General features: G+C 33.1%; 1 protein-coding gene and 1 pseudogene across 1 annotated transcript; both read left to right on the forward strand.

The window, feature by feature from the left end:
- Positions 1–4,864: 4,864 nt before the first annotated feature.
- Positions 4,865–6,234, forward strand: LOC145584747 (UPF0481 protein At3g47200-like; annotated as a pseudogene).
- A 9,199-nt stretch (positions 6,235–15,433) lies between these two features.
- On the forward strand, positions 15,434–16,804 carry LOC145583781 (UPF0481 protein At3g47200-like). The gene has a single exon (XM_081640756.1). It carries the CDS (start codon positions 15,434–15,436, stop codon positions 16,802–16,804), a length of 1,371 nt encoding a protein of 456 aa, XP_081496882.1.
- Positions 16,805–22,796: the final 5,992 nt, after the last annotated feature.

The raw sequence follows: 22,796 nt of genomic DNA on the forward strand, positions 1-22,796 counted from the left end.
GCAATCTAAATTATTAGTAACAATTTGTTGTGATTTAAAGATTATACTACGAAGAATATAAGTAGGGAAAATAAAATAAGAGGAATCAATGAATTAAGGACCTAGGGCATAGGTTCACCAATAAATAATATTCCAGGGTAAAACATAATAACCAATCATTAATGCATCAATTAACCAGATAATAAAGGGCTTTCGCTACGTATTACAATCACAGAATTAATCTACCGGTATTAAATCTCATCTCTCGAATCTCGACTTAACCATTTATAGATTAACCTGCCTATTGAAACTAGACCTAAACATCAATTCTCATCTCTCGAATCTCGAATCAATATTGTCAAACTCATGCATAAAAGATCAGACCTAATCTAGTCACAGAGCATTAAATCAATCAATAGGAAATTAATATAGCATTGATAATTAACAACAATAAATTACCCCTTCATATTATTTATGGATCCCCATAAACCCTAGAAAAAGAACTACTCACACATAATTAAATCTAAACTAATCAAAGCAACAAAATAAAACATGATAGAAGGAATAAAATAAATAACTGAGATTAAGAGAAAAGAAATCGTTACCAAAGTAATCAGAATAAAGAGTTGAGTAAAGAACAAAGTATATAGTGTAGAGAGAGAAAATAAGCTTAAGTAGAGAGAGAAAATCTAAGAGAAAGAATTACCAAAGTAAAGGAAGAATAACGAAGTGTAAAAAAAGGAATCCTAAACTTGCTTAACAAAAACATATTTATAATAAGCAAGAATCCTAAACTAAAACAAACTAAACGATGCTTAAAAGATCTATCAGAGACACGCGCCCGACCGGGCGCGCCTTTTTGTTGCGATATAAGTCTTCTTTGCCCGATCGGGCGCGCCATCGGGCGGACCATCGGGCGGACCACCGGGCGGACCATCGGGCGGACCACCGGGCGGACCATCGGGCGGACCACCGGGCGGACCATCAGGCAGACCACCGGGCGGACACCCTTGGGCCGCTTGGACTCCTCGTTTAGGCTCGTAACTTGGCCCAAACCAAATATCCTCTTTGGGGCTTTAATCATTCGGTCCAAATGCCTCGTCTTCACACAAGTCGAGCCCTTATTCACCGGTTTGATTACTCTAACCGATCTTGGGCTACGAAAGATGGCCGTGCTCCTCCAATGCTCGTAGTTGCTCCATAAAATCCCGGGAAAGTACTCCAAAGGTGCAATTCCCTACAAAACTCAACCAAAACTACGAAAACACTAGAAAACACATATTAGTAATAAAAATGGCTCTAAAGAGCCAAAAACACTACTAATAATGACCAAGGGACGAGGGTAAAATACTACATAAACTAGACATATCATGCACGCACATAGAGATAGGTGCACCTAGGGGTGTCCATTATTCGGATAAAAACCGAAATCCAATCCAATCCAAACTGAATTATTAATTCGAATCGGATCCAAACTTTAAATCGGATCGAATCGAATTGAAATTTTTTGAAAATTCGGATTTTCGGATCGGATCGGATTGACCTTGTTCAGATCCAAAAAACCGAAGAAATCAGGAAGAAGGAAGTACTGAATGAAGGGGTTTGAGATGAACAGCAATGGTGGGTTGTTAATGGAGTTATTGTGTTTGGTTTAAAATAAAACCACACTTTTACAAATTAGGATACAATTGTATTAATCATGTAATTTTTTTTTTTGATAATTACATTAATATAAACTATGAAAAATTATGTTTTTAATATTTTTATTAATCATGAGGAACTATGTATTTTAAAACTATGCTTTTCATAATTGCATTTTTATTTTTATAATCACTTAAGTCCCTAAAAAATTTGCAATGTATTTTAATTCAGATTTTCGGATCGGATCCAAAAAACCGAATTTTATTTCGGATTGGATTCATGAGAAATTCGGATCGGATTGGATTTAAAAATCAAAAACCGAATTTTATTTCGGATCGGATTGGATTTGGTCTAAATCCAAACCGAAAACCAAATAGACACCCCTAGGTGCACCCAACTACCAAGGAGTGGTTTTCTTTGCTCATTTGCCAATAATGACTAGAGATTACAGGCGTAACAAGCTGTATATAGATTCTTTTAGGAAGCATACTAGATGAAGCCCGTGCGATACATGATTTGTTTGAATTTTTACAAAAATATTTTTTTATGTATGTGTTAAAATTTGTTATATATTTAGATAAAATTCATAATATCAAAAGATAATTATTTATATTTAATTAATTTATATTTAAAAATCTCATTCGCCAATTTTGTTTACATGAAATTTGAATTATTTATTTTTAAAAAATACGAACTAATTAATAATCACTTATTTTATTGGCTACAATTAAAATTTATAATCCTACGTGGTGCGTTAAAAAAATTAAATCCTACATGCCTCACTAATATCCTCTGATTATATATATATAATCAGAGGTTACTTGTATTTTGAAGTTACTTGTATGAGTTACTTGTAGGTGTTAATTGTATTCTGAGTAGCCCCTACAAGTAACTCCTGATCAAAACCAGTAACACCGTACGAGTAACCCCAGAATACAAGTAACACCCACAAGTAACACCAGTAACACCTTACAAGTAACCCCAAAATACAAGTAACACCCTACAAGTAACCCTTGCCACACTATGTGGCCAACCACATATAAAAATTTGTAATATATATATTGGACTATAATATTAAAGTAAATCATCATCATCATAATTATTTTGAGCATCATTTATTTTCCTTTCAATTTATACTTTTTGATAATTAAAAATAGGAAAAATTGTCAGGAACTACCCACCTAATAGGTCATTTTGTCAACAACTACTTGCTTTAACTTTTTATCAAAAAAACTACCCGCCAAATTTAAAAAGTTTGACTGGCACTACCTATTTTGGTTTTCCAGCAATAAAGTCCGGCTAGTGGGGCTCACTTTTGTTTTTTTCTTCCAAAATTTAAACACGAAATGATGAATCACCCAATTAAGAAGCCAAAACAAGTGAATTCTACATCAATTTAGAAACAATACATATTTCTTAATTAAAATCACAATTACTTTCACCCTCTTTAGTTGGGAAAATATTGAAAATTTTGTGTTTTTAGGGTGATTCGTTGTAAAGGAGATAAAGTTGGTTGTTATATATGAGGTTTAGGCTTACGTTTTGGAGGAATAAAATAAAATTCAGCCACACTTGCTGGATTTTGTTGCCGGAAAATCAAAATGGGTGATGCCCAAACTTTTAAATTTAGTCGGTATTTTTTTTTATAAAAGTTTTAAGGGAGTACTTTTTGACAAAATGACCTATTAAGTGGGTAGTTCTTGACAATTTTTCCTTAAAAATATTTTTTTAGAAAAATTTGACAACTACTACCTACAATTATTGTTGTTTTAGCAATTACAACTTACATTTTTTTTATTTTTTTTTTAATTTTACCACCAACTATTTTTTTAAACATCAAAACTTTCCACCCACTTGCCTCTGAACTCAAATGTGACGTCATGTGGGGCCAACTAACTATCTTTTTTCCTCCATTTCTTTCTTTTTCACTCGATTTCTCATTCCCATGTATTATACTCCTCTCAAAATTGGGGAAAAAACTTTAATTTGTAAAATAATTAACATGAATATGTAATTTAATTTGAAGTTTTCCCTTGATTTTGAGAGGAGTACAATATATAGGGGATTGAGAAATTGAGAGAGTAAGAAAGAAAATGAGGGAAATTCCTTCCAAAAAAAAAAAGAAAGAAAATGAAGGAAATAAGGTAAGAAGGTATTTTGTGGGTCCCACATGACATCACACTTCAATTCAGAGTTAAGTAGGTGGAAAGTTATGATATTTTAAAAAATAGTTGGTGGTAAAATTTTAAAAAAAAACAATATGTGGTAATTGCTAAACAACAATAATATATAGGTGGTAATTGTCAAAAAATCTATTTTTTTTATTCAAATAATATAATGGCAAATGTGAAAAAATTGTGTTGCAAAAAAATTGGAATAAAGGAAGTATTATAATAGGCTAGGATGAAAAGAAAATAAATGATGCTCAAAATAATAATGACGATTTACTTAAATATTATACTACCTCCGTTTCATGTTTTTTGCAACTTTGGGCATTATTTGTGAGATATAAAATATTGCAAAGTTGCAAAAAACATGAAACGGAGGTAGTAATATGCTTCCTAAAAGAATCTATATTCATCTTGTTACGCCTGTAATCTCTAGTCATTATTGGCAAATGAGCAAACAAAACCACTCCTGGGTAACGTAGTTGGGTGCACCTGCCTCTTTGCGCATCTAAATTTTCTCTGTTCATTTAATATTGTACCATATTAGCTTTCACTCTTGTCAACGCACAACTTTGAACCTTAGAGCATCTCCAATGACAAGCTATAATGTCATTGTAGCTTGATTTTTTACACCAATTTTTAGCAATAAAGTGTTCCAATATAAGGGTAAGCTACAACATGTTGTGGTTTGAAAAAAAAAAAAATCAAGCATTTAGCTTGTTTGGGCTATAGTAGCTTGGATGTTGCTTAATTTTTTATTCTCCAATGATAAGCATGTAGCTAGGAACTTTATTTATATTGCAAACAAGTCCTTACAATTGAACCAATGGAGATGCTCTAATTATGCTAAACTTTTAACAAATAAAATTTATAAAAATTGATATTTTTGGAATGTATCAAGATATTCCAAAAATATCTCACTTGATTGTATTATTCATTACATATAAGTCACAATAGTTAGTCAAAAAAGAGTATATATAGTGTAAAAGTCAGAGTAGTGCAACATTCATTAAAATAACATATAAAGTATAATGTATTCCATATATAACATGTTATCTATGATTTGAAATTACAGAATGACAGTTAAAACCAAGGATGTGGAATCTTCAATACAATACAAGCTTAGTTCCTTACCCAAAATTTCCTCAAAATGCTGCATTTATAAGGTGCCTGGGTATATCCGTGAGGTAAATAGAGAATGTTATCAGCCTTCAACTGTTTCAATTGGTCCAATTCACTATAATAATCCATCCCTAAAATCTTCGTTGGAGTTAAAATTAAATTATCTCAAATACTTCCTAGAACTTGCAACCCATACCAATGGCAACAAAGCTTATAGCTTAAGTCAATACATTGACTTAGTAAAAATTTGGGAGGATGAGGCTCGTTCCTATTACGAAGAAAAATTAAGTCTCTCCAGCAACGAGTTTATTGATATGATGATAATCGATGCTGCATTCATCATTTACTTATTTATGAGTTATAGTGGAAAATTTCAAACTCGAAATATTCCTAGTAATGAAAAGAATACTTGGATTATGAAAGTAAAACAAGATATATTTGTAGAAGACAATCAACTCCCATTTTTTGTTCTCAACAAGTTATACAGCATAACATTTGGTGAAGCTCACCGCGAAACTTCCTTTGAGGATCTAACTTGTTATTATATGTCTATCAATTCTGTTTTTGGAAATACCAAGTTATTGGTAAAGAGAATGTTGTGAGAAACACATCAGGAGTTAAGCACCTTTTGGATTTTTTGAGGATTTGGCACTTACCTTCCAAACCCCTTGACGGTAAATCAACAACTGAATTTACTTTACCGCCAAGTGCTGAAAAATTGGAGGTTGCAGGAGTAAAATTCAAGGCAAGTGAGGGTAAAAATCTATTGGATATTGAATTTTCAGATGGTGTTTTAGAGATTCCAAGATTGACTATGGAAGACAGGACAGAAGGTTTTCTTCGCAACATTATATTTTTTGAGCAATGTCATCATTTTAATGACGAGTCTTACTTTGCCGAATATGTATCGTTCATTGATGCATTGATTAACACTCGTGAAGACGTGCAAATATTAGTTCAACATGGTGTAATCAAGAATTTGCTTGGGAGTGATGATGAGGTAGCTAATGTCGTGAATAAACTCTGCAAAAATATATTGATTCATAGTCCTAAACTCTACTACTATTCTGATATTGCTGAAAAACTGAATGCGCATGCCAACACCAGGAGGAACAAATGGATGGCTATATTAAGGAAAGACTACTTCAATCATCCTTGGTCAATCATTTCCGTTGTCTATTTGGCGATTCTTCTTATCCTCACCGTGTTACAAGTTTATACTGGTTTTAAGAACTAATTATTCTTTGTTCATTTACGTACAGATTCCAATTCCAATTTATTGTTGTACAAGACAATGAATTAAGAATTTCTTTTGATGCTTGAATTTGTTACATTAATGATAAGTTGATTGAACTTTGGTATATGTGAGATGGTAAAAGACTTGTCAAAAAAAAAAAAGAGATGGTAAAATGGAAAATAGCTATGGGGGTGCAAAATTAGGCTCAATTAAAAAAAAAAAAAAGAATAATATGTGGAGTTTTATCATTTAATTTTTGGAAATTTGAAAAATACAACCATTTAAAGTAGTCAATTTTTACATTACCACCTCAATTTTTTATTTATTTATTTTATTTTTAATTGTATTATACCACCTAGTTTTTTCCAAAACGCTAAAAACTACCACCACTTATCTTAGTGACGCTATCATGGGTCCCACAAACGGCCTTCCTTTCATTTTTCCTCTCTCTTCTCTCGATTTCCATTGTTCTTCCCTCTTTCTATCTCTTCATCTTGCAAACTTGATTTCATTTGTCACTTTTTCGCAAATTAGGGTATTAAATTATGCAATTAAACCTTCAACGAATTGAAATTTCAAAATCAAGGGGTTGAACAAGCTTACTTAATTAGGGTAAGTGAAATCAATTTGGGGGGTTTTCTCAATTCAAAAAATTAGGATTAGGGAAATCAATTTGGGGGTTTTCTCAATTCAAAGACAACAACAAATTAAATAACCCTAATTGAGGACTACTTTTTGTTCTTGAATAGTTTTATCAACACCATGGGCGGATCTAGGGGGGTTCATTGAACCCCCAGATTTTTTGAAAAAAAATTATAAGTTTTGATTTTTTTTAAAAAAAAGAAATAAAAATAAGGTTAAAAGAAATTTTTGTGAAGTAAATAACCAAATATGTAAGTCTGACACATTGGTAAGGGAGTGACTAATAGAGTAGTGAGGCTCCTGTTAGATCAAGGGGAGAGTCAAATGAATTTAGAAGTTAATGAGTTTATTTAGTGGGTTTAATCATGGTCATGGCATTATACTTCCAGTTTTTTAGCTTATTATTTGTTGTTTGTTAGCCTACATATATGGCTCTTGTATTTGGTGAATTAAGCATGAAGAAATATTATTGAGTTCCTTATTTTACTTGCTTCATACTTATCTAATATTATTATTTATTTAGTGGGTTTAATCATGGCATTATACTTCCAGTTTTTTTAGCTTATTATTTGTTATTTGTTAGCCTACATATATGGCTCTTGTATTTGGTGAATTAAGCATGAAGAAATATTATTGAGTTCCTTATTTTACTTGCTTCATACTTATCTAATATTATTATTATTTTTATCCTTTAGTACATATTAGTTTCAACAATCCTCTTATTCCTCTACTCCTCTTAATTCTTAAATCTTTATTTGTTTGTAAATTAGTAATAATTAGATTAATTACTAATTTGTTTAATTAGTTTTGATATATTGTTGAATACTTGAATTGTTGACAAATTGAATTTTAGAAACTTAGAATTTAAAATTTTTACTTGGTCTTTTAATTGATAATTAGAAAAATTATCCATTGTCAAATTTGTGTTTATTAGGGACTTGTATTTTTGTTTTATGTGTAATATTAATTTTTTGCAATAGAATTATAGATTTATCATTTATAGAAGTACTAGTGTATTAGCACGCTTTCAAAGTATAAAACTATGCTTTTGTAGGTTTTTTTTTTTTTTTTTTTTTTTTATTTTTTTATTTTGTAACTGTTTAATCCATCCATTTGCAATAAAAAATTTGAACTTATGTATTGAATATTTAATTAATATATGAGCATCGTTTGTTTTTTAAGATTCCGAACCCACAGTTTGGAATTCCTAGATACGCCACTGATCAACACCCTAAAGGATGTGGCCATACTTGCTCAAAGTGGGGTGATTGACAACTTGTTAGGGAATAATGAAGAAGTGGCAAATCTCTTTAGCAAGATCTTCAAGCAGACAGTGCTAAAAACTTCAAAGTTCTATTACTCGAGTATATGTAAATGATCTCAATGCATATTCTGGTACTCAATGGAATAGATGGAGGGCCATGCTCAAGCATGACTACTTCAGCCATCCTTGGGCTGCTATTTCTGTAGTGTATGCAATTGTAATGTTGATTCTAACCGTTCTACAAGTTAAAACCGGCTTCAAATAAGTAGTTAGCTTGTGATTTATGCAATTGGAAAGTTGGAGACTTTGAATAAATGGCTTGTGATTATTGCAATTGTGATTTGATTCTGTCTTTGGTTTTATTATAGCTGTAAGAGAAGCAATGCTATGATCCATATACAGATGCTCCAAAAAAATTTCTTATCCATTTACTTCAAAATTCACAATGAGATTCTTTACAACAGAAGTGGTACAATATGATGAAGTGTTGCAGCAGGCAGCAGCATAACCAGTATATAATTCCCCTCAATAGAGGAGCTAAACCCTGTACAGCGTACAAATTCTGCCTTGCTAAATTGTTTTCGGGTGACACTGACAGCAGATCCTGTCAAAAGAATTAGTAGTTGTCTAGACGGAAAGCTACTTAGAGAATTAGCGCATATGGCTTATACTTGGTAGATGGCAAGCTATCTATTCAGTCATTTGTCCCACCAAGTATGATCACAAAAACGAGTCAATGAACATTGCCAAATAGAAGTTTGATGCAAGACTCTCCAGTGAGCTCATAGGCAAATCCGAAAGGAGTAGCTCTTATCATCTCTGAAGCTAGAAATAGCTCCGTAATCAAGGCACAATAGACTGTGCCTCATTCTTGACAGCAAGCTCTGGGTAAGCCTTAGCAAATATCGATCTGAGTCACTACTAATTTAAGCATCAAACAATCAATTCTATGAAAGGCAGCATTGATTATATAGGTAGCTTCGGCATTGGCGGGCTGTGCTTTTGGAATTTTGTATTAAGATTTAGGCATCTGTGTTGCAGTGATCAGTTTATCACTATTTTGACAGAAAGATTATTACCCTTGTAAATCATCACCAGTTTCCAAGAACAGAATGTTTGCAATGACTTAAATGTGTACACTATTGCAGTAGATCTCCTTGAAATTGTCTTAAATGTGTACACTATTACACTAGATCTTCTTGAAATTGTCTTTAAAAGCTCCTATAAGATAAATACTCAATAAATTATCAGTACTTGACACTATTCTATGATTCCAAATTTCTAAAATACTCAATAAAAAGTTAATAACTCTTTAACCTTGGTCCCAACCCAATATGGCTATACCAATTAAGTTACCCTATCAAATAAAGAAGGTTTAATATAGTTTTAGAACGAGTTAGTTTTCGCAATATAATTATGCATGGCTATACCAAGTGAGGCTTTGTTCTTTTGAGCTTCTGGGCTAGCAGAGCAGATTTCAGCAGAGCAAGGAGAGTAGAGCAGAACATATTATTATTATTATTATTATTATTATTATTATTATTATTATTATTATTATTATTATTATTATTATTATTATTATTATTATTATTATTTATTTATTTATTTATTTATTTATTTTTTTAATCAGAGTTGAGCAGGCAGAGCAGCGCAGAGCAGATTGAAGCAGAGCAGCTCTAAAGAACAGGGCCTAGTGAGTTACCAATATAATTATGTGTGTAACTACTACAGTAGATCTATTATGCTGATATTAGTCGATATTTAAATGCGTATACAGCTATATTGAGAAGAGATTTCTTTAATCATCCATGGTCAATCATTTCTGTGATCTATTTGGTGTTCCTACTTATAATGTTACAGGTTTATTCTGGTTTTAGGGGACAGCTACTGTTCTTCACAAATCATTTTCATGTGCCCTCGCTTATTTATTTACTGTAAACGAGTTTCAATTTCAAATCTTGAGTATCACCTTTTTTACACATACTACTACTAATACAAGTTATAATAATAACTCCCGTCAAAAAAAAAAAAGTTATAATAATAACAACAATAATAATGCATATTCCATAATTAATTAGCGTTCCAAACTAAGTCCACATGCCACGTGATTCCTTTGTAAACTATTATTCCGTCTTTATAAATACAATTAAAATAAAATGTAGTTTATATAAAAAATGAGTTCTTGATCTCAAGATTAAATATTAAAAACTAAACAGTTGAGATATGTCATAATATATGTCTTTTATCAATACTTTAATTAGAATTGAATCATGTTATAAATCAGGCATCACCTATTCACCTGAACTTGAATACTAATACTCTCTATTAAAAAACGCTTTTTTTTTTTTTAAATGTTATATTTGATGTTATTATTGATACATAATGAATTACAATTTTGAAATTTGAATGCACTACTTTATGTAAGACTTGATCATGTGTAAAATAAGGTTTAACTATTCAACCCTGCAACATTATTTGATGTTATGCTTTAAAATTAAAGTACAAGTTTAAGCTTGAACATGTCATTATATATATTTGTAGTTTGGAACATGAATCACAGAAATATTCAATAAAAAAAAATAAAAAAAATCTATATTTATATCAAGTAAGTTCAAGGCAATAAGAAAAATATTTATATTACAAATATAGGCAAGTTCAAGGCGATATATGAACGATAAAAGATACTTCACAATACAATTTATCTAGTAAATTTTGTAGATAACCGCTCTCAAAACAACCTATATTATAACATTTCACTTAAAATTATGGAGGAGTATGCCTCAATGTGATCACATTTAAGCTTAACACAATGTATTCTTAAACCAGCAGACCAATTGACTTGTCAATTAACTTAATACATTATATTGTAGTAAATATTATATAGAAAGCTAGTAATTTTGAAGCTGTTGTTAGATAATATGTTAATATTATCTCGTAAATTAAGTGTTGCGTGGGGTGCTGCTTGTGTGTGGTGTTGTGCGTGACGTTGCTGCTTTGTTGCGTGCTGTGTGGTGCGCTTGTGGTGGTAGTGTGTTGCTACCTTTGTTTGGTTTGGTTTGGTTTGTTTGCTCGTGATTTAGTGCGATGGCCGATGATGATACATGCCTCCTCTTCCTCCTCCTCCTCCTCCTAAGTACGAGCCTTTCAATGATTACTACCTTCATCCAAGTGAAGGTTCCCAATTGGTGATTTGTCCAGTGTTGCTTACTGTCGACAACTATGAAGAGTGGTCGAGGTCAATTCGCAACAATCTTCGGTCCAAGAGCAAGCTCGGGTTTGTTGATGGTTCTATTGTTCAACACGATCCCAAGCATTCAGATTATTGTCAGGGTATTGTTAATTCTACTGTCGCCACATCCTCGTCTGAAGCCTAGTACAGGTCTATGACCTTTCACTACTCGTGAGTTGAAATGGTTGAAACAGTTGTTGTTTGTTCTTGGTGTTAAGCATTTTAAGTCTATGCGGTTGTTTTGTGATAATCAGTCGACTTTGCATAAAGCCAAGAGTTCGGTATTTTATGAACGTACGAAACTTATTGAGGTAGACTGTCATTTTGTTCATGATGAGTTGATAAACGGTAATATTTCTACCTCCTATGTTTCGACAGGTCACCAGTTGGCAGATATTTTAACCAAGGCTCTTGGACGACAGCAGCTAGGTTTTCTTTTACGCAAGTTGGGCATTCGCGATTTGCATGCTCCAACTTGAGGGGCAGTATTAGAGCTGGTTTGGTTTATTTATGTTAAGTTTATATTATTAGGAGTTTTAGGCTTATTAGGTTTCCTAATGTATTGTGTATATATATGTGTTTAATATCAATACAAAGCTTAAGTCGTTTTCTCCAATATTTCTTTAAGTTTAACATATGTATTTACATAATTGTATTCGGCATTTTTGTTTTTTTTTTTTTACAAAGTGTTATATTGTTGTGTTACCAGTTACCACATTCCGTTCTGCAACAAATGAAATTTCTTATGTTTCACAATAATACCCTTTATTCCCACTAATAAGAAAGACGGACAATATTTAATACGGCTATTTCACCAAATGCCACTGAGTAATTTAAAAATTCACCAAATGCCATCGGACTTTTCAGAATTCACCAAATGCCACCCAGTTTTTTAAAAATTCACCGAGTGCCATTAATGACCAACGGCCGTTAACTCCGTTAGTCATTAGGGGTTAATCATGACACATGTCATGATATAATTGGTCAATTTATCTTAATTCATAAAAATTAAAAAAAAAAAACAAAAACAAAAAAAAATTAAAAAAAAAACAAAAAATTTAAAAAAAAAACAAAAAAAAAAAAATTAAAAAAAAAACCCCAAAATTTTCCCAGCCACCCTCACCACCGCCAAACCCTAGCCCCACCCTTATCTCGTCGGAAAACGGCCGGCCACCACCTTAACCACCACGACCACCCAGAACTCACACCCTAACCCCTCCCCCCCAAAATTCGAGCCACCCTAACCCCTATCCCATGAAAACCGACCACCCCAACCCCCTCTCCCATGAAAAACCGACCACCCTAATCCCCAAATCGACCACCCTAACCCCTTCCCCTACAAAATCCGACCATCCCTCCTCGTCCCTTGCAAAATTCGACCACCCCCTCTCCCATGAATTAATTTATGTAAAGTTTGTTTTTTTTTGTTGAAATTGGATTAAAACCCAAGTAAATGGCTAATTTTGGGTGTTACGGGTTTCAACAAAAGGGGATAGGATGGGTTACGGTTTTCAAGCGGAATGGGGGATGCGATTTCAGGTGGTGGTCGAGGTGGAGAAAGAGTCGGGACAGGGAGGGGTTGGGGGCCAGTTTAGGGTCGCCGGCGATTGGGATTTGGCGGTGGGTAGCGTTGCGCGTAGGGGAAGGGGATTGGGATTGGGATTTAACCACCACCTTGTGTGGGTGGTTTTGGGGGTCGGCGGTGGGTCAGGTGGGGCGCTTAAGTGTCGGCTGGTCGATTTTTGATGGTTAAGGTGGTGGCCGGCCGTTTTCCGGCGAGATAAGGGTGGGGCTAGGGTTTGGTGGTGGTGAGGGTGGCTGGGAAAATTTTGGGGTTTTGTTTTTTTTTTTTTTTTTTTTTTTTTAATTTTTTGTTTTTTTTTTTAATTTTTATGAATTAAGATAAATTGACCAATTATATCATGACATGTGTCATGATTAACCCCTAATGACCAACGGAGTTAACGGCCGTTGGTCATTAATGGCACTCGGTGAATTTTTAAAAAATTGGGTGGCATTTGGTGAATTCTGAAAAGTCCGATGGCATTTGGTGAATTTTTAAATTACTCAGTGGCATTTGGTGAAATAGCCGTATTTAATATCATACTATAGAGCACAGCATTTTAAGAGGGAATATAGATTACTCTAATGGATTGAAAAGTATATATAAATCTTCTTCCGGTGGAAAAGAATGCTATTTTATTCTTTAATATACAATGTACACATTTAGAGTTTTCTTATTTGCGTGGTTAAAGAATATTACTTTTAATTTGTGTTAAGTTAGGCTGTAAATACAAAACTCTATAAAAAGAAAATCAATCCAAGGCTAAGAATTACAACATTTCTAAATATATTACCAAAAATTCCTCCTTGAATATATTTCTATATATATTACTACTACACATTTACAGTATTTATTAATTTTTTTTTTATAAAATAATTTTCTTTGCTCGGGTCACCTTGCGAAGCTGCGATCTACATTTCGATTTGCAATTTCGGTGCGTCCCTTAGCTTATTCCCACAATTTTCTATTCAGAAATTTTATACGAATACTATTTTATTTGCTGTAAATTTGATGCTATTCTCAAATTTAGAAAATTTTCTAAATCATTCTTAATTGTGAAAGACAGTTTTATCATCAAATTCATAAAATGTGAGTCACTATAAGTATATATATATGGGCCTATTCAGCTAGTTTATTTCACAATAATATATATATATATATATATATATATATATAGAATATAGAATATAGTATATTCTTATATGTGGTCAATCACACCATATAATTGGTCCATCATAGTATGATGACCACTTTACATATAAGACAATTAATTTAGTAACGAGGGTTATGTCAAATGTCAGATGGGTACCCTAATACAAGTAGATAGTAGTTACTCCAATAAAAAGTGGAGTTACTCCAATAATATATCACTCACAAATAAAATTGTATCTAGAAATTGGCTATGTCACATTGGTAAATAAATTGAAGTAGAAGTAGTAGCCTTTTCTTTCCAAATATTTTTTTCGGTTTCTTTCTTGTTAACTTGTAACTTAAGCTACATTTCTCAACACATAAATTCATTTACAGATCAACAAGAAAAAATTTATAAAAAATTTCATACTTTCAAAACCATATTTTCATATGAATCTAATAGAACACATCAATAGATATATATATATATATATATATATATATATATATATATATATATATATATATATATACATACATCATAAAAGATGGTGGTAAATTGAGACATGTGAATTAATACGAACTTCCTTTTTTTAATTGACAAGTTTAAACTTTTAACACATAATATCCTACCTTATAAATAATTTTAAAAAACTCTTATAAATAATGTATATGGACATTTATATCTCCTTTGATTTCAAAAGTTTTAAATTGGTCTCTTGAATTCCCTAAATTGATTTTAAAAGTTATGTTTATTTTCATTTCCTTTTGTTTTAATTTTTCTATTTAGAAATTAATTAGACATTTATATTTCTAGATTGAACTCAATATCTTTTTACTATACTTTCACTGAAAAAAAAGTAGCACAGCTAAAGTTTCGAACATTGCACAACTACACAACTCCAAAACAATAACCGTTTATATGCAAATAAATTTAATAATATATATGCAACCAGCATAAGACATAAATGCCAAAATGCCATCAGTAATATTTTTTTTCAAAGGGCTAGCTATATGGTGCGCATCACGCGTTGGAATCTCTAGTAGTGTTAAAATTTTAAACTTTCCAACTAAAATCAAAGGAAGTTGGAAGTATATTGCAACATTTGCTATTTGTGAAATATTTATTGCATTACATTTAATTCTTGACGTATTAAGTGACTCCAAAATAAGTAACCCCACCGATTGTGTAACTCCTAAATAAGGAACCCTTGAATAAGTAACCAGAGCCACAGGCTGTGGCCAGCCACACAGAAAATGCACTTAATATTTTATACTTCATATAATCGTGTTTAGATCTTAATTATTAGACCTGATTGAATTTGAACTTATCAACTCTTAAGTGATATGCTATCATGTTTGAATATATCTGAACTTATTAGCCAAGCTAGCTTATGAGTGCACTTGTGTAATTCACAAATGCAGGTGAGGGTTTGTTGTAGAAAGGTAAATAACAATGTTGGATCAAGTATATGACGAGATAGCAATTTCAATGGAAGAAAAGGTGAACTCCTTGTCAAATGGTTATTCCAGCAAGTGTTGCATTAATAAGATTCCAGCCTTTATTCGAAAGGGAAGTGAAGAGTGTTATCAACCTTCAGTTGTGTCAATTGGTCCCATCTACTACGATCATCCATCTCTTAAAACGATCCAAGACCTAAAATGGATTTACTTGAAAAACTTCCTACAACATCCCTCAAATGATAATCCTAGTTTGAAGGATTATACCAAATTTGTGAGAGACCATGAAAGCGCAATCTATGAGTGTTATGACCTACATAATGTAGGAGGCAAGCACGACAACAATGTCGAAGTAACAGTGCATGATCCTTACCGGAAATGTTATGAACAACATATAGTAGAACAAATCCGTCCTGATAAATTTATCGAAATGATGGTGCTTGATGCTGCATTCATCGTTTACTTATTCATAAGTAATAGCGATTTGGACTCAAGTACAATCTCCATACCAAAGAGCCAACAAGGACTAGTGCCTTACTTGGTTAAAGATTTATTTCTACTAGAGAACCAACTTCCTTTTTTTGTTATCCAAGGTTTCTTTGACATAGCATTTGGTCATCCCAACGATCCACCTAGTAAATTTATTCACATTATTCTTAATAACCTTATTAGCATTACTAGTTTCCCAGGATATAAGGTTATGAAGAGAGTTGTTGATAATAAGGAAATTATTGATGCATCAACTACAATGCATTTATTGGATCTTTTGAGGAAGTGTTGCTGCTTACATTCAAACTTATCGCCAATAAATCGAGAAAGCCAAAAAGATAAATGTTATCCAAGGACAGCCAAGAAACTAAGCGACAATGGAGTCAAATTTGAGGTAAGCGAAAGTGAGTGTCCATTGCACATCACATTTAAGAAGGGGAAGTTGATGATTCCAGAATTTGTTCTAGATACTGACACTGAACCTTATTTGCGGAACCTCCTATACTTTGAAAAATGTCATTATTCCGAGGAAGATTACATCAATGATAATTTGTTATTCTTGGATAAATTGATTGACACCATAGAAGACGTGGAAGTACTACAAGAAGCGGGAATTCTCTTAAATCATCTTGGCAGTGACGAAGATGCAATCAAATTTTTCAATAATGTCCCCAGAAACACTACTGTAGGAAGCCATTTTCATTACTCACAAGTTAGTAAAGATGCAAATGAATACGCTTCTGATTGTTGGAATCAATCCAAGGCTATTTTAAGGAACAAATACTTCCACCATCCATGGGCAATTATATCAGTCATTGCTGCAATCATACTTTTTATTCTTAGTCTCTTACAAACTATTAGTGGTTTCACCAAGTAAAAATCTTGCTCTATCCATCTTGTAATAAATCTTTTTTTTTTGTTGGCTGTAAAATGTACTATATTAGTGTCACTTTCATTATATAAACTCCATATACATATTGTGTACGGTTTGAATGTGATTTTTAAGTGAAGATATAAGAAGTTGTAACTACTATGGTAGTTAGTGGAAGATAATACACTACAAGAAAAAATGCAAATACTATGGCTAAAAAACCATCCGTAAAAGCACCAAACGGTTGGAAAAACGAACAAAAATACATTTAGAAAAAGTTATAAAGGTTAATATTTTGTAAACCAGATTTTATAAGATAAAATCTCTCAAAGATCTTTTCTATAAATTAAAACTTATCTTTACTAAAATTTTGATTTTACTTAGCTTCTCAAGCTTTATCATGTTTCTAATTGATCTCATGGATAATTAACAAACATCAGCGCGTTTCTAGTGCGGCTGGTCGCACGGTGCGGCAAGGTGTCATATCAGTAACCCTTCTAGTAACCCCTCAAGTAACCCCACTAAAGTAACCCCCCGGACAAAGTAACCCCTTACCAAGTAACCCCTGACTATCCCCAAGTAACCCCTAACCGACCTAGTAACCCCTAACAGACCTAATAACCCCTAGTAACCCCTAACCGACCTAGTAACCCTTAGTAACCCACCACTTAGTAACCCCGACCTAGTAACCACTAACCAACCTAGTAACCCCTAGTAGCCCCCGACTTAGTAACCATTAACCCACACCCAAACCCACCGTAACCACCACCAACACCAACCTTTCTCAACCGCCGTCCTCAAAACCTTAAATTCCACCACACCACCACCAACTCCCGTACCACTAACAACCATTAAAATTATTTAAAAAAAAATAATAAATCGAACAAATACCTCAAAATAAATATTAGCTTCGAATTTCACTTGAAATATGGCTAAAAAGGCCAAATTTAGCCATAAAAACTCTGATCTAGATCTAGAGTTTTCATGGCTGAATTTGGCCTTAAAACCTCTAGCTTGTTTTTCGGCAACGGAGTACGTGGAGTTTCTTTACCCCCTACCACTGCTGCTCCATTTAACTTGATTAAATGAGTGGGGTAACTAGAGAAGATGAAAATAGGAGAGAGAAAGAGGAGATAGGAGAGAGAAAGAGGAGAAAGGAGAGATAGAAGAGGGTTCATGAAAAGAGTGTGTTTAAGTGGGAAGAAGAAAACTAAAACGAGAATGGGAGATAGAGAAGAGAGAGAAAAAAAATAAAAAACAAAATTATATTGCGGTTGGCCGTACGGTGCGGCCAACCGCATATGAAACTTTGTGAACAAACATATATTTACAGCAATCCTAACAAAAATAAACTTAACAAAAACTGAATGCAAGAAAGTACACCAGGAAGCACCATGTGCATGGTGCACTCAATAAATAAAAAAAAAGTGAAAATAACATAATTTGGTTGAACGAAGAACATACTTATGTTTTACAAAGAACATACCTATATATGTTTGATAATATGTTCTTTTATACTTATGTTCTTTACTATATATTGATTAAACATGTTTTTTGAGTTTCAATAATACAAAGTATGTTCTTTGAATTTAGCTTATATGTTCTTTGAATTTGGCTCATATGTTCCTTGAGGTACGTAATGAGTGATGCACACATAGTGATATTGTATTTTTTTTTATTATCATATATATTTAAATTATTTTTATTATCGTATGTTCTTTGAGTTTGATCAGTGTGTTCTTTAGGTATGAACTATATGTTGTTTACATTATAACTTATGTTCTTATAACATATGTGATTTTGAATTTTAAATTTTGAAAATGAAATTTTGAAATATTTTTAGGTTAAAATAATTTTTGAGAGTGAAAACTAAAATTATTATAAAAAGTTGAATTTTTAGAGAAAGAAGAAATTTTTTTTTGGAGAAATGATATCTATGGTAAAAAAAATAAAAATTTGTTAATGCTAAAATTTTATGAAATTTTAACAAAGTTTTTATCACGTTCTTTTTCTAATGTCTTTATGTTCTTTGGTAATGCATGTTCTTTGTCAAACACTTATATGTTCTTTTTCAAACATATTCTTTTTGCTTTTTTTTTTATCACTAGGTGCACTCTGGTATATAGATCAGACATTAAACAAAAACCTTAATAAAAGATTTAAGTTTATTACTAAATTGCCTCATCAAGCTTCGTAAAGTATATTGGAACTTAGGTTCTACGCAGACCGGGACTGAATTTCTGCTGTCATATTCACTCCAGGATCTTGCTGGAACTCGTAGACCACAAGTTCTTCTGGAACTTGCTATCTTCAATGCATTCCAAGCTAGTCATCTTCTTAGCATGCTGTGTTAGGAAGCTTCTCTCTGTGTTCTTGGAAGGATCGCTTCTAGTTCCAACGAGGAACTCTTCTTCTATTCTCTTATCTCACTACTAGAAAAAGGCTGATTTCCGACGGAATGCTTCCGACGGGACACGAATTCCGTCGGAAATATCGGAATTTACGACGGATTTTTATTCCGTCGTTTATTTACGACGGAATTTAATATTCCGTCGGAAATTTACGACGAAAAATAAATTCGTCGGAAAAAATATGATTTCCGACGGAATTTTCCGTCGGAAAATTACATTTCCGACGGATTTAAATTCCGTCGGAAGTTTCCGACGGAAATTTCCGTCGGAATAATATTATATATATATAAAAAAATAATTGAGCCTAACCCTAAAATTGAGCCTCACTGCCTCCTCATTTCATTTCCTCCCTTCTCTCTCTTCCGCCCTTCTTTCTCTCTCTTCCTCCGCCCTTCTCTCTCTCTTCCTCTGCCCCTTCTCTTCTCCAAATTCAAACTCGAAGCTCCTCTATCCTCCTCCATCTCTTTCTTTCCACCATCTTCTCCTTCTTTCATCTCTCTCCTCATTTCTCTTTCTAGTATATTATACTTGGTGTTTCCATGCCCGGAATTAATGGTTTTTTGGTCAAATTCGACCATGAAAAGTGTAGATCTACACTTTTTTATGGTCGAATTTGACCTATTTAAACCAAATTCAAGAATTCAAAGCCAATTTCAGTTAATAAGGTATGTTTTCGAGAATTAAAATTTTTTTTTTTTTTTTTTGTAAATATTTTCGGTTATTTGGATGTTCGATGTGGTTGTGGTGGCTTGTGTGGTGGTTTGGTGCCATGGTGGTTTGGCTTTTGGTCGGATCTGGGTCGTTTAGGAAGGTGGGTCGGTTTTAGGGTGAGGTGGGTTGGGAGTTTTTCGGGTTTCTGGGTTTTGGGTTGGGATTTTAATTTTTTTTTTTTTTGTTTAATTTTTTTCTGGGTTTCTTTTGGTTTTGGGTTGGGAGAGTTTCGGATTTCTGGGTTTTGGGTTGGGAGAGTTTCGGATTTCTGGGTTTTTTTTTGTTTAATTTTTTTTTTTTGTTTAATTTTTTAGTTTGTTTTGGTGGTGGTGGTGGCGGTGGCGGTGGTGGTTTGAGGTGGGTAATGGGGTGGTTTGCACGGTGGTAGATCTGGGCTAGTTTAATTTGTCTGGGTTAGGGTTTGAGTGGTGGTGGCAGTGGGCGGCGGCGGTGGTGGTTAGTAGTGGTATTGGGTTAAGGTTTAGTGGTGGTGGTGGTGATGTGTTTGGTTGGGGTTGACAGGGGCGCATTGGGTGGTTGGAGGTGGTGATACGCCGTGCCGGTGGTGGCACGACGTGTTTTTTTAATTTCCCAAAAACATTTTCCGACGGAATTCCCGTCGGAAATTTCCGACGAATTTTAAATTCGTCGGAAATTTCCGACGGATTTTCCAAGTGCCTAAAATTGTCTTCCGACGGAAAATTCCGTCGGAAATCCGTCGGAAAATTGTTTCCGACGGAATTTCCGACGGAAAATGTCATTTTTCCTACAAGGCCTTTTCCGACGACAGTTTCCGACGAAATTCCGTCGGAAACACCTTTTCCGACGGAAATCAGGTTGTTTCCAAGGAAAAATTTCCGTCGGAAATCGGTCTTTTCTAGTAGTGTCTTTCCTTAGATCTTCATAGTCAGATTATTACTCAGCTCTTCCACTCCTTGAGTCAACTTCACCTATACTAATTCAATACTTAGAGAAATCTCATTAGTTGAAGTTGCTTTTCAATTATCATCAAAGCTACTTAATTAAGCCATTAAGTTTACCAATGGAATTATTGAAAAGCTTCTTCAAACTCCTTGACAATCACAATTGTATAAGTTTCATTCTCACGGCATCAATATTGTTCTTGATCTTTCCTTGATGTAGTATGTTGAAGATAAAAATAAATAAATTAAAGTCATAGATTAATAAATAAATCTTTTAATCAAGTAACATGTTGAATTATATTACTTCTTGTATAAATTCAGTAAAATCCCTTTCTTTGAGGACACTTGAAGCCCATGAATTCAAAGAACTCTAGAACATATTCTCGAGGACCTTGATATACGATTTGTCCATCTGCAACAAGAATTATATCATCAAAGAAGAATATGTCTCAGGAGTGGGATAAAGGATAGAAATGAGAGCAGTTCCTTTCACAATATGGATAGAATGCCTGATTGAGTTCACAATCTAATATGTTGTAGAATTGTCCAAATTAGTGGATATTTTATCCATGAAAAGTGCTTTTACTGGCCCTACCAATCATGTATCAGCAAATTACAAATGCCAACTAATTTATATGTTGCAGAATACCAAAAAATTGACAAAATCAAAGGTCATCAAGGAGATAGAAAAATTCAAAGATCATCAAGGAGAGAAAAAATTGTTAGCAGTGAATGCTGAATAGTCTTTACTCATGCCAGTGGTAACTTTTTTGTCCTCCAGAAAGGCCTCTAATTATCATTTCTTTTCCTACCATAGTATCAGCACATATATCAAGTTTTAAAATCTGTATCAGGGGACAAAACCCAAATGATCAGATTTTGATCAAGTTAATAAAAATTACATGGGTATCAGACAAATGCTAAGGCCGAGCTAATAGCTTGAGAATGTAATCAGTGACTACACTCGCTTCCTACTCCTCCATTGTTGATGCCTAATGATCAAAACAAAGAAACTTAAGATAGTCAAATTCTTATAAGAACGGTTTGATATGCTTTTGGTGCAAAACAAATTACAAGATAATTGATTGTAGCAAAAGAAAAGAAATATTTCCCATGTTCCCACGAAAATGAGGTATATGTCAACTTTCTTACCTTTATATATGAAGACATCAATATCAGCATATCTATATATAACGAACACTGATTAGTTTTGATACTGCCAAGTTGTTTTGGAAAATGATCATTGCTAACATCATAAACTAACCATAATTTGTTCAACCCCTAAACTCTTGTTGAAGGCTAGTTTCTCTTACCGTCATCTTTTCAAGGTAAAGATCACGTTGACTTATATATGCTGAACTCCTTTGTGGTACAAACTAATTTGCAAAGTTATCAGGCAACATTAAGACAAAATTTTATATATGGAATCGAGATAGGGCTATACAAACATTGAAAAAACAAATTAAATAGAAACAAACACAAAAATAAGCAAATTTAACAAATCACACAAGTTAAACACAAATGTAACAAGAAATTTACCTTAAACTAATTCACTTGCTGAGAAATAATCTATACACAACAGGAGCATCTTTCACTAAATTGATCTCTCCTTCTTTTAGAGGATCGATAGATGTCTTCATCATGGAAAAAATCTTTTCAATTTTTTTTTAATCATTTTCATTATCTATTAACAATTCATTTCTTTTTCGCCAATTCATCATTAGTGTTTTTACCTTATTTTCTAATGCTACGAAAGACGATCCAGTAATATCAATTAATGTTGGTTTAACAACTTTGTTGGAAAGTGTAACTAGACGAACACTATCGGATGTGAGCATAATGAAGATATGTGTTGATCTTTTCCGTTCATCAATGTTGTTCATGTTCGGATTGCAAAATACATTGAAAACCCCTCCAAATTGACACTAAACTGCCATGCATCAATCCAATTTA

Source organism: Chenopodium album, chromosome 16, assembly GCF_948465745.1.
Source record: "Chenopodium album chromosome 16, dcCheAlbu1.1, whole genome shotgun sequence".
Classification (NCBI taxonomy): domain Eukaryota; kingdom Viridiplantae; phylum Streptophyta; class Magnoliopsida; order Caryophyllales; family Amaranthaceae; genus Chenopodium; species Chenopodium album.

Bases quoted from the DNA above. Each gene is read 5' to 3' on its own strand.
- LOC145583781 (XM_081640756.1), top strand. From the start codon at position 15,434: ATGTTGGATCAAGTATATGACGAGATAGCAATTTCAATGGAAGAAAAG.